This window comes from Antrostomus carolinensis, unplaced genomic scaffold (genome assembly GCF_000700745.2).
Source record: "Antrostomus carolinensis isolate BGI_N321 unplaced genomic scaffold, ASM70074v2 scaffold15187, whole genome shotgun sequence".
Taxonomy (NCBI): Eukaryota; Metazoa; Chordata; class Aves; order Caprimulgiformes; family Caprimulgidae; genus Antrostomus; species Antrostomus carolinensis.
In genome coordinates this window covers 39,623-52,451 of record NW_010328212.1, presented here as the reverse complement: position 1 = coordinate 52,451, position 12,829 = coordinate 39,623, and the positions used below count along the sequence as shown (strand labels likewise).

General features: G+C 46.3%; 1 protein-coding gene across 4 annotated transcripts in view; it reads right to left on the bottom strand.

Annotated features, from left to right (window-relative positions):
• Positions 1-1,007: 1,007 nt before the first annotated feature.
• The window catches only part of LOC104528240 (xin actin-binding repeat-containing protein 1), a 34,264-nt gene continuing 22,442 nt past the window's right edge, over positions 1,008-12,829 (bottom strand). For 2 of the 4 annotated variants that reach the window (XM_029086004.1, XM_029086005.1), the window contains 3 exons: positions 12,458-12,618; positions 11,144-11,197; positions 1,806-9,482 (listed from right to left, as the gene is read on the bottom strand). In XM_029086004.1, the coding sequence (XP_028941837.1) occupies positions 1,806-9,482 (7,677 nt within the window). In that variant the 5' untranslated portion in view covers positions 11,144-11,197; positions 12,458-12,618. Of the gene's footprint in view, positions 9,483-11,143; positions 11,198-12,457; positions 12,619-12,829 lie in introns of all 4 variants that reach the window. The other 2 variants (XM_010172182.1, XM_029086006.1) reach the window with 2 other exon arrangements.

Sequence of the window (12,829 nt, the reverse complement as noted above, 5' to 3'; positions counted from 1 at the left end):
GATATTAAGTGGTCGAAGCTGAAACAGTCCCTTCCTCCCCAGTGTCCTCTTCAGTCATCAATGTGTGCTTTTTTTCCCTCAGAGGATAAAATATAGTTTTAACCACAACATCTTACTGAAACATGATGGTTTTTTGAATTAAATTTATGTTCCTTTCTGCAGAAAACTAAAATGTTGCACTAAGAGATGGGGTGTCTTGCCATAGACCAGCCAGATGGTCTACAGTCATAACCAGGGGCTGGTAGTCTAAGTTTAAACCAGATGGTAGGACACAGCTTCCTGAGAAACCACCCAGTCACTCTGTAGGCTCCTCACCTTCTCTCACACATGGAACAAACTCTGTGCTTGCTCACCTCATTCCCAAACTGAAGTCAACCTGTGAGGTGAGTTGAGTCACAGCACTGAGCAATGGCTGATTGATCAACTGCCCTTCTTTGTGAGGCTTCTGGAGGCACAACACCTCTGCTGCCTTCTCACATGGAGGAAATGGATACAGGCAAGTGTTCAGACCTTTCTTGGCGTATACATCCTACCCAGTCTCCACATACCTACACAGGGTCCTGAATTGGGTGGTGTATATCATTCTGGACTCAACCCAGTTTTCAGACCAGGGTATGAATGCTGATTGCCGCAGGGCCGTTAATCCACCCACATTGTGAAGATGTAGACTAAATCCCTACAATGATTTAGAGTGCTCTCAATATACGATTCAACAGGTTCATTGAGAGATGATTTCTAGGTACTTTGAAAGGAAACAAGCACTTCACAAAAGAAACTCAATCAGACCAAAGTATTTTTAGAGGTAATGTTTACCTTCAGAACGCAGCAATAGAAGTTAAAAAAAAAAAACAAAAACAAAAAAAGAAACAACCCACAAAATATCTAAAATCTTGAATTGAGAATGTACAAAACAAAGTAATAATAAAAGGAAAATAGCTTTACAAAGTCTCAAAATGAATTTAAACAGTAAACATGTATGAAAGCATGGAAAATCTAAAATAAGGTTTTTGTATATATTGAATAATAAATTACAATTCTAAAAATAAAGAAAGGAAAGCAGTAACCATTCTGACTCAAGTGGAGAATCTTTCATAGCATCTTTCTTTGGAAGAACAGCACTAACAGCTGTAGGTCTTGGTTTGACAATTTTCAGTAGCATTGAGTACTTTCCAGGAACTGAAAAATAAACTGATAAATACCTCCCCAGCCCCAATAGTGACAGCACTTTGAGGTTTGGTTTTGTTTTTTCCTTTTCTTTTGTTAATGGCTAAAAGAAAACCTATCCAACCCATCCATCAGTATAAGCATGACTATATATGTGTGTTTAGGTTGCCCTTCTTGGAAAGTCTGTACTGAAATTAGAAAAAGAAGATAGCACATAGGTGTTTGTTTGCCAGTGACCAGATTGGTTGGTTCTTTAATTCGTCCTACCTTATCCTTTCTTCTGCATTAGTTCAGAGAAGCCCAATACAATCCCCCCCTCCCCAAACATCCTAGGGAGAAGAAGCTACTCTAAGATGCCTGTGGATGGATTTTTCCCTTGTGCTTCTAACAGTGTCAGAGCTCTGGGTTGTGGTGCAGCACAGTCTGTTGGGTTGGCCAGGTGAGGGCTGTTCTCCTCCAGTGTCAAGACAGACTGCGTTTGTCCTCTCTGCATGCAAACACCAAGACGGTGCCCCTGAGAACTCCTTAGGGTGTAGATGAATGAATCCCTGTGCGTAATGTGGATAAACCAGGTGATTTTTTTTTTTATTGTGGACTTTCTTTTTTGTCTTATACAATTCCTTCTTGCTCTCCCAAATTTCCTATTTCTTTGGCTTGGAGTTGCCAAAGGTGACAAAGACCACTCCTGGCTCTTGAAAACTGCCGTTGGTGCTGAAGTCTTCACCTGGGCTCTTCAAGTACCTCCGAAACATGGGTGAACCAGAGACCTCATATTGGGAATGAGAGGCCACATCACACTTGGAAGCTGTTTGTGTCTCAGATTGCTTGGTGACTGTGGTGGACGAAGTGATGATTTTGTTTCCAAACTGGTCCATTTCCTCATACTGCTCCATGACAGTCCGGGTGGCTCCATAGAGCTTGGACCCATCGGGTCCTGTCTGCAGCTCCAAGATACTTTTCTGCCTCCGTGGATTTTGTGGGCTGGGAACATTCAGGGAGCAGTAGTCTGAAAAGCCTCCTTTCATCCCACAGTGGCAGCTGCCTTTGGAGGTGTCCAGAGAACCCCTCTCTTTCTCACTCATCGGATGGTTGGTGTTGCCAAGGGTGGGCTGTTTCATTGAGCTCAGCCCAACTTTTGTTTGAATGGGCTCTGGTCTCTTCTCCATGGGGGTCATGTCATGCCCAGTAGACTCTGCTGATGGCTGGTTAAAGGAGCTAAAGCTGTCCTGAGCAGAAGAATCCCTCTTTCCTAGAGTGCCAGGACAGTCTGGTGAAGGGACGTTGCAGGGAGTTTGTGCTGTCTTGGGTGATTCTGCTGGTTTCCTGGCAGCAGACTCGATGGAGATGTAGGAAGGTGAGGAGGGAGAGCTGACACGAGATTGAACGAGGCGGGGAACCTCTAGCTCTGCTTTGGTTACCTCAGTCTTTTCTGCCCCCTTTGCACCTTCCACAGATGCTGCTTCCCCTGTCTCCAGTGTGAGTCCCTCCTGCTTGGCTTTGCTTGAGACAATGCTGATTTTACGGATATTGCTGCTGCTCACAGAGCTTTGGGTGCTCCCCAGGGACTCCTTGAACAGACCAGAGAGCCCAGCAATGTCTGACTCAGACTTGAGACTAGAGACCGAATAAAGAGCTTTCTTGATGGCCTCCTCAATGTCTAGGAGCCGGGCAAGTGTCTGCTCCTTCAGATGGGTAATCTCAGCACTTGCTCGTTCCAGATCACCAAAAACCAGCTCCATTGAGGAGATGCTGTCAGTGTCCTCCTTTGTGAGTGTCTCAGCCTTATCCTGATGCTTGGCCTGGTGGGCCTTCTGATGAACAACCCAGTCAGGGACCTTTTCAAATAAGGTCTTCAGAGCTTTCACATCCACTTTGCTTGTCTCCTCCTCAAACTCCCTTACCCGAGTCAAGATCTCTTGCAGCTCCTCCTGTCTCTTGAGGTTCTCAAAGATCTCCATAGCTTCCTTGACATTGCCTTTCATGATCTCCTCTTTGTGTACCGACAACCTCTTCCGACGCTCATCTTCTGTTTCTCTCTTGTTTTTTTCTCTCATGACAACTACTGACTTCTCCTGGGCAGGTGTCTCTGTCTCCCTATCAGGACATTTCAATTGCCCACTATTCCCCTGCTGTTGCCCCTCAAAATAGTTCACTGACTGCTGATGGAAGGACATTGAGTGACACACTTGCCTCCTCTCATTCACCTGCTGCAAAACTCTCTGACTATCACACGATCCATAAGAATTAGACACACTTTCCACCTTGGATGAAGCATTTTGTGCAATGTCATCACCTCTCTTTGGAGGAGTGGTGTGGCCCACAGGGGAGCTGCTTGGCTCAATCTGTCCTTGCATATTAAATGTCTGTGCTCTACCAGGGTAAGTTGGATGTGATACTGAAGAGCACCTGTTCTTGTCTTGGCACAGCTCTATATGCCTCTGAACCACCTCAGCTAGACATCTCCTTGAAGTTGCTGCCTTCCCACTCATTGTTCCCTGCTCAACTTCAGAACTAACCACTCCATTTTTTATTGTCTTTGAAGTCTTAGCACTGTCTGATTCCACCTTTCCTTGTCCTCCTTTGCTGGCCTTGTACCTTTCCTCTGCCATTTGAAGAGGGGTTTTGGTGGTGTATTTCGGCCCCTTTCTCTCCGGGCTCATACCCTGAGTGGTGACAACCTTGTTCACAGATGTCTCCAAAGTGCAGAGTTTTTCCTGAACCTCCTCATGGCCTGATTGTTCATGTACTTCCACACAGCTTAATCCCAGCTCTGTGGGAGGAGGCTTTGGCTTGCTGATGTCCCTCAAACCTGGAGGTTTGGGAGGCAGGGGTGGAGGGATGGGTTTGGCTGGTCTGCTTATGCTGTTATTTGCAGTGGCAGAGTGTGCCTCATGTAAGAGGTGCTCAGGTTTTGGAGGGGGAATGGGTTTTTTCCTGGATGGGGCAGTAATTTCTGGTTTTGGAGGAGTCCTGGGCTTCTCTGTAGGACTCTGATCACTGGGTTTGCAGGACTGAGAAGGGAGGGCAAGAAGAGGGGTCTGGAATGCTGCAGAACATCCTGGGGCTTCATCTTTGCTGGTTGGTAGTGGAAGGGCACCTTCTCCTGTTGCTTTAGTTGAGGGTGGGCAATGCTCTGCTTTCATCACAGCAACTGAGGGAGGAGGAGGAAAGTCATTATCAGCCTGCGACCCTGAAGCCACTACAGCAGTCTGGTTACTAACGACTTGAGTCTCATTTTTCTTTTTACACATAGAATAGGACTGCCCTGCATTTCTGTATATCATAGCGGCTTTAAAATCCCCTCTGGAGACATTAACGTTAGACTTTTCCAGTGACTGAAGTGTGGCTTTTAAATTACCTCGGACAACATCCTCCTTTTCTACCAGGCGCTGTTCTGTGGCGGCACTTTGCAGTGCTCTGATAGCTGTCTGCACATCCCCTCTGATAATAACATCTCTTTCTTCTTGCACTGATTGCTCTTTGTAATCAGACTCAACACAAGGGTTTATATAGGTTTTCACGGGTGTGGCAGTATAAAGGCCATCCTTAATGCTAAAATCTCTACTAGGCACAACTTGACTTTCCTGGCTCAATAGTTGTCCTCCCTGTACTTCCTCTGAAGCACTGACCTTTTTGTTTGATGCTATGCTCTTCTGAGACACGCTTGTGTGGGTCTTGGATGTCTCCTGGATTCTAGTGGTGGTGGTCCTGATGGCAGTGCTGGTGCTCTCCTGTGTGGTGGATGCAGAGTCTTGTTGGTGTACGGTTGATTGAAGGGTCACTGTCCCCTCTGTGCTGGATGCCTGCTGCTTGCATGCCGTGTGGACCTCCTCCCTGTTCCTCTGTAGCTTGCTCTGGACATGGTGTTGAATGTTTTTTGCTTCTGCTGTTGCTAGCCTCAGGCTTTGCATTGCAGCCTGAAGATCACTCCCAAGGGCCTTTTCTTCTGGCTGCTTCTGTCTGGCTTCCCCAGTCACCAAACTCTGCTTTTTCCCATCCACTTCTTCCTTCTGAGCCATCACTTGGGTTGGAAATTTGTCCTGTATCATAGCTTTGGGTTCCTTCAAACTGGCAACTTCTTCTTTCTCCACCTTCTTGCTGACATCTGCAACCCTTTGGATTGACTTTGTAGTCACTTTAAGCCCTCCTGACAGAATTTCTTCCTTTCCCATCACTGTGGGCAGTGGCTTCCCAAGACATTGCACAGTGGTGCCTGTCACACCTGCTGCATGCACAGCCTCTCTCTCTAACGCACCCTCTTTGCCCAAACTTTCACATGCAAATACATTTTTTGTTCCCTCCACAGCCCCTGGCTCACCCTCTGCAATGACTTTGGCTATTTGTTGGTTGGTTGGTAAGATCTGTATCTTAGCCCCCTGCACAACCCGCGGTGCACTCTCATCTGCCCCCTGCTCTGCTTGGGAAGAGATGAGGGATTGTATCTCCGACTCCTGCTGCAGATTCTTCAGATAGTCTAGATCTCCCTTCTCAATGCAGCTTGCAAAAAGCTGGACGTTTCCCTTCTCGTTGTCCTCACGCTTAATGGTTGCTGTTGCTTTCTGCTCCTGGGAAGAAGCCAACAGGTTCCCTATTGTTGATTTCACATCCCCCTTGACAACTTTCTGCTGGACAGAAAGGATCAGGAGTGAGTAGAGAGTCATCTTCACTGATCCTGACTTTGTCTCTTGTAAGACCATCCCCTTTTTGATGGAAGCGTCTTGACTGAGGAGACCCTGTAAAGCCTTAGCTACATTTCCGCTCAAGTCCTCTTTGCCAGCTTCACTCTGGTCCAGTAGCTGCAATGGGCTTACTTTGATATTACCCTCTCTGTCCTCCTCCACCAGCACACTCTGTGCTTCCACATTGGTTCTGTGCAGGAGCTGCAGCATGATCCTTTGCAAATGGCCTCCCACAATCTCCTCTTTCAGGATCTCTGGAGCACCTGGGCTGCTGAGCTGGTACTTCACCATCTTCACACTCTCCATATCATTGGCTTCAATGAGGATTCCATCATGCTGAATAGCCTGGCAAGTGCAGAGCGTCTCCAAGGTCTCCTTCATGGTCCTTTCTTTCAGTTCTGTTTCTATACTACCTTCAGAAACACTAAATTTATCCAAGGGTGTGCTCTCAAAGAGCCACGTTGTACTTTTCACATCTGCATGAGGAATTGCTTCTTGGACCCCAGCACTGGCCACCACCTCTGGGTCCTTAAGGGTGTCCATTGGCTGGGTTTCAAACAACCAGGTGCAGCGTTTTACATCCCCTTTCTGGCTGTCCTCTCTCTGCACTGTACTGATAGATGAACTTCTCTCTGCATCCCCATACAGGGAGTCCACAGGCTGGTTTTCAAAAAGCCAAGTGGATGTCCTCACATCACCCCTCTGAACATCACTGACACTGACCATCCTCACGTACTTCTTCTGGCCCACTTGCTGGGACTCAAAGAGCTGCTTGTTGGACTGAACATCTCCCTTCTGCACATCATCTACTGTTCTGGGCACAGACATCTTTCCCCCTGAGAAGGAGTCAAGAGGCTCTGTCTCAAACCTCCACCGGGCAGCCTGGACTTCTCCTTTCTTGATGTCCTCTTGGGTGACAGCCCTAATCACAAACACCTCTTCTTCCTTCTTGATCTGATCCAGGGGCTTAGTTTCAAACAACCACCGGGCGCCTTTCACATCACCTTTCATGATTTCTTCTTTCTGCACTGAGGTGACCTCATGGTATCTCCCTTCTTTGTCCTGGATAGCATACAAGGGTTGGCTTTCAAAGAGCATTGTGCAGGACTTAACACTAGCTTTGCTCATGGTGTCTTTCTGGATCTTCTGGAGCTCTGTCTCGTCTACTTTATCATGGATTTGGTCAAGGGAGTAGGTCTCAAATACAAATCTTTTGCCTCCAATATCTCCCCCTTTGATATCCTTCTCTGGGGGGATTTCCTGGATGCCCTCAGAGCTGTCCTTCAGGGAGTCCATGGGGTAGTTCTCAAAGAGCCAAGTGAACTTGTGCACGGATCCGGCTTCAATTGTCCCATCATCCTTCTGGGATGCTGGTTTGGTGGCTGTATCTAAGGGCTTAGCTTCAAAGAACTCCTTCACTCTGGACACTTCCCCAGACTGTATCTCCACACGACTAGAGTACCGCACTGTTTTCTTTCGGTCAGCTTCACCACCAATACTGCTGCTCAGGGGCTCAGTCTCAAATAGGTGCCGGACAGTTTTGACATCAACTCCCTGCAATTCCTCCTGACTGTATGCCTTACTGACTTGTAAATACTGCTCCTCCTGGCCTTTCAGGGAGTCCAGGGGCTGAGTCTCAAACATCCATGTGTATGACTTCACATCAGCTTGGGGCATACTGCCATCCTCCTCCTGCTTCTTTTCAGCCTTCTCATACAGGGTGTGGATGGGTTGAGTCTCAAAAAGCCACCTGCAGGTCTTCACATCCCCCCGCTGGGAGATCTCCCGCTTCACTGAGGGATGCTCCTCACCTTGCATGGCTTGGTGATGAATGACGTCCATGGGCTGAGTTTCAAAGAGCCACTTGGCTGTTCTGACATCACCAGCCACCACCTCTTGTTTTGTGATCCCCCGTATTATATCCACTTTCTTGGTGCTTTCATCAAACTGGTCCAGGGGCCTGGTTTCAAACATCCATTTGTAGTTCTTGACATCACCACTGATGATTTGCTCTCTGCTTACAGAGGTGACTTCATGGAAATTGCCAAAGCTATCCTTGATGGCATACAGAGGTGTTGTCTCAAATAGGATTTGGTTGGCTTTGACGTTGCCAGCTGGAATCTTCTCCTCTTCTTTGGTGATGGGTTCAGCATCAGCCTGCTTAATACTGTCTAAGGGCAGAGTCTCAAACAGGGTCTTGAAAGACTTCACATCCCCTTTCACTACTTCTTCCATGCTGGTGGCTGGAATTTCTTCCTCAAATGCCTTGGAGATGCTGCCAAAGGGACAGGTCTCAAAGACATGTTTTCTTTGCTTCACATCTCCCTTCTCCTCTGCTGAAAGTTCTACTTTCTTTAAATGTCCCACCTCAAAATTGTCTTTTAGGGTTTCCATTGGCTGGGTTTCAAATAGCCAGAGTGTAGATTTAACATCACCTCCAATGACTTGTTCTTTGGCTACTACGCTTTCTGAATCTTCTCCTTTCAGAGAATCAAGAGTCTGGGTCTCAAAGAGCATTCGTTGCTTACTGACATCTGCCCCTGTGACAAAATCTGTTGAAGCCTTGAAATCCTGTTCTTCAACTGTGATTTCTTTGATAGCATCCAGAGGCTGAGTTTCAAATATCCACCTTGCTCCACTAACATCTGGCCTTCCAATTTCTTCCAATGAAATCCCACGGATTATTTGCACTTTGGAAGTGTCCTTGTTGATGGTGTCCAGGGGCTGAGTCTCAAACAGCCAGCGAGCCGTTCTGACTGCATTGCTCTGAATTTCTTCTCGGCAGACAGACTTGATTTCATGGATGTTCCCGGTTTTGTCTCTGATGGCACAGAGGGGCTCTGTTTGGAAGAGTCTGACAGTCTTCTTAACATCACCTTTTAGCTCCTGGATTTCTGACTTGAGTTGTAGGATGCTCTTCTCCTCCACTGAGCAGCAGCGTCCTATGGCATCTAAGGACTGTGCTTCAAAGAGTTGCCTGGCACCTTTCACATCACCTCCCTGGACAGGGTCCTTGAGAACTGCCTCCTGCAATTCAGTTTCATCCATGTACAGTTTGTTTAATGAGTCTAGTGGTTGGGTTTCAAACAGCCACCGGGCAGTATGCACATCTCCTCTAGCAAGGTCTGTTTCTGATATCTTGGTTGATGTTGACAGACTGTCCCCGTTGATTGACTGGCTTTCAAATCTCAGGGAAGTATTTTTCACATCTCCACCAGGAATGATCTCTTCTTCTGCCAGCTTCTTTGTGGCTTGATGGTCCCCAATGGAGTCAAGCGCCCAGTTCTCAAAAATCCAGCGCATGGACTGAACCTCTCCTGGAAGAACTTTGTCCAAGTTCACAGATGCCTGTGCATTGGGATCTTCAGTATTAAGCATTTCTGCCAGGTCCTCAGTCACAGCTTCTTCCAAGTTCTTCCTCAGCTCAGGATGCATGTGTCTGTAGAGCCTCTTTAGCTCGTTCACTTGACGCTGTTGGTAGAACTTGGAGAAGGCTTGCTTTGGAGGAGGTACAGGGAGTGGGTTGAGATCCTGGCTCCCTGGAGCGATGGCCTGGACTGAGCCAAGGGCGGGAGGGGGAGGTAAGTCATCTTCCATTTTCTTGATGGCAACTTCAGATGATTTCTGAGCTTCTGACATCTTTGGGGAAACAGTTTTAAATGTCAGCATCATCTCTTACCCCCCAACCCCATGGCCGTTAATAGTGAGAACGGCAAAGGTAAAAGCCAGCCAATAAGGGAAATCCATGCACCTACTAAGCTCCATACCTTTGGTTCAGTAGCACACAGCACTCCAAAGCATCACACCACTGCACACGCTCCGGGCTTGGTGTTAGCTCTAGTTCCACAGCAACGCAAGGTCTTTATCTCCTAAAGCAAGGTCTTTAATCCAGGCACGTGCGGTGGTTAGTCTACAGTCCCCAGGATTCAGTCCAGCTACAGCGTAACAGAGGTGCCCAATTTGGACTGTGTCAACAAGAGAGAGTGACCGCAAGAACAGCACGAAGAGGGCTGTCTTAGAGTAATGAGCTAAAAGTTAACTTCTCCCTCCTGCTCCCAAGTGTCTAGGGCAGTGTGAGGACCTACAGAGAGTGGAGATATAGGGTATGGATGCAGGAGGAATCCAAGGAGCTATTTGTGAAGAAGTCTCAAGAAGAAAACAGGGAGAGGGGAAAAAAATAAAAGTGTCAAACTGAGCTGATGAGGACAGCCTATTTTTGGGTAGTGAGCTAACATGATGGGCTTTTAGTAGCGCCATGGGCTGCCCACTGCACAGGAATGAGGATTTGGGGAAAGACATTTGTCTGATTCATGACTTCTTCTGTTGGACCCACAAGTGTACCCCAGGTCATCATGTGCACAACAACAGATGCACAGTTATACAATTAGAGACTTAAATAAAGCTCTTTCGACTTGCAGACTTGCACAGGCATGAGGCTAACTAAGGTTTACAAACTGCTGGAGTTAGCAGGCCAAATTCTGTGCTCTGTTAGGAGGAAAAAGCACGGCTGAAGGACCAGGGGTTGGGGTAACATCCATAGCTGGGGGCCAGCAGAAGTGAGATCTGTTTAGACTCAGCCTGAGCTCAGCTCGAATTCACAGCATCATTGGTAGAGAAGTGAACAGAGGGTGCAGCACTGATGGGCTGGACTGTGGTTCTTTAGCCCAGCTTTGAGCCTCCCTTTCTGCATTTTTTCTCCTTAGCTTGGGGATCCTGGGTGCCAAACACTGAACTGAATACCTGCGGCTTGCACTGGCTCGGCATTTATCCAAAGGGAAGGTAGCTGAGGCCTCTAATCATTATCTAAAAGAGACTATAATCCTGGTGGCTTTCCTTTCAGTAAACAGATCTGCTGACCCTTGGCATGCCTGTGGAGTTACGTCTGTAGAGTTATGCCTGGAATATTATTAGTTGTTGCTCAAAGCAATGGCGCGCGATGTTATTTCATTCTGTTACACACATTGTTCCGGCTAAAAATAAGTATTGAACATTAGTAAGAAAAAAAAAACCCAACAAAAAACCAAAACAAACAGAACACCAAAATCAGTGTATTTTGCAGCAAGTGTAAAATTCAAATCTTTCACATGAGCCAACATATTTCGAATGCACTTTCAAAAATAAGGGGGTTTTTTTAGGATCTGTGAATAACTTCTGAATGTGGGGAAGGGTGACTGAGCAGCTGATAGCTATATTCAGTATGAAAGCGCTCCTTGCTGCCTTGTCTGGGTATTTAAATCACACTCCACTGCAGTCCACAAATATTTGGTTAGATAACAGTGCTTATCTTTAACATTTCTTACCTTGCTTTTTATCTGTCTGTGGGGAGAGCGAATGGAGTTGTCCTTCACAGTACTCTGGAAAAGACAGAGGAGAAATGATATCCAACGGCATAGGAAGACAGGTTATCTATGTGTGTGTGTGTGTATATATATATATATATGTATATATATAAACACATATCAGCTACAGAGACCTCAGAGACCTGAAAACCAGTACAAGTGAGGTTTTTGGGGTGGTTTTTTTTTTGGTTGGCTGGTAGTTCTGTACAGCTGGGAAAAACAACCTTAGTCCAGGTTGATTAGAAATACTTGTTTCCAAAAGTTTCAGACAACAAACAAAGTCCCGAACACATTTGTTTAGAGTTGGGGGAAAACCACTGATTTCTCCAAAGTTTGATTTAGCCTATATTTTTGTTTATACGTCAATATTTTAAAAATAGAACAGATCTACATTTGTAATTGCATTATGGATTGTGTTGAAATGGCTTTCCTTTTTTTTTTCTTAAACTTCTAACCAGTTGTAATTTTCCAGTTTCAGTCTCCACTCATTTATTTTCAACTGGGACTGCTTCAATCTAAATTCCTCCTGTACAGAGCCCTGATAGATGCTCGAGAGGCTGTGTCCCTGGACAGGGACACTGCAAAAGATTGAGAAGGTGAAGGAGCATGGATGTGCCTGCAGGAAAAGTCCAGATGTGAAATCACATCCCATGTTACTCATGGATCACCAGTGGAGCTGGGGAAATGGGAAAAATGTAGCTCGGTGCTTCATAACCCTTATAACCTGAATTATCCTGTGATACAAACTGGAGCAGGTGGTTAAATCCCTGGATCCCAAACCAAGGACTATAAACAAAGGAACACAGGGAGGTTGCACTGTAAAATTATGCCTGGGTGTGACATATATGGACATATATGTTGGAATGGATGTAGCATGGAGATGTATGTGTTGCTGGGTGCTGAATATTTCCTCCATGGATGTGAGTGTGTAAATATATATGTGCAAATAGAACAGAAATCTTATGTATGAATAAACCGTTTGTATGGGCTAATGGATGTAGGTGTGTGTGTGTTTGATATATGTGTGAATAAAATGTGTATGTGTGTGTATGTATATGCAGCTTATACATCATATACATCCATATCAGCACTTTTATTTGTACAATATTTGCAAATGACATGGTCATTTTTGGAAAAACAGATGCTATGTTTCCCCAGATTTATGAAACCAGGCATGTTCTCTCTCACCCTCTTACAAGCACTTGCTGGGACAGGACATTGTTCAGATGCCGCTGGTGATTTGTGAGGGGGAGGACGGTGGTGCGCGGTGCTTACCGACTGTGCGGGGCTGCCGGCGTCAGCAGCAGCAGCAGCTGTCTGGGAGAGATAAAGAGCCGACAGCTCCTTCACGGAGGGTGCAGAGGACCTCCCTCGTCCTTGGTGAAGTATGTGACTGGTGTTGTCAGATATGTCTAAAAATGACCGCGTCCTCTCATCTGAAACAGGAACAGAAGTGTGTGGTGAGCTATGTGCCAAAGATGTGAAGGTGTGGCCAGCCTGGAGCATGAGCTGGAGCAAGGGTTCTGCCAGGTACCATCCACACATTGATTCCCCTGGCAGACTCAGTCCTGGTTCCCCAAAATTTAATAATAGAATGATAGAATGGTTTGGGTTGGAAGGGACCTTAAAGCTCATCCAGTTCCAACC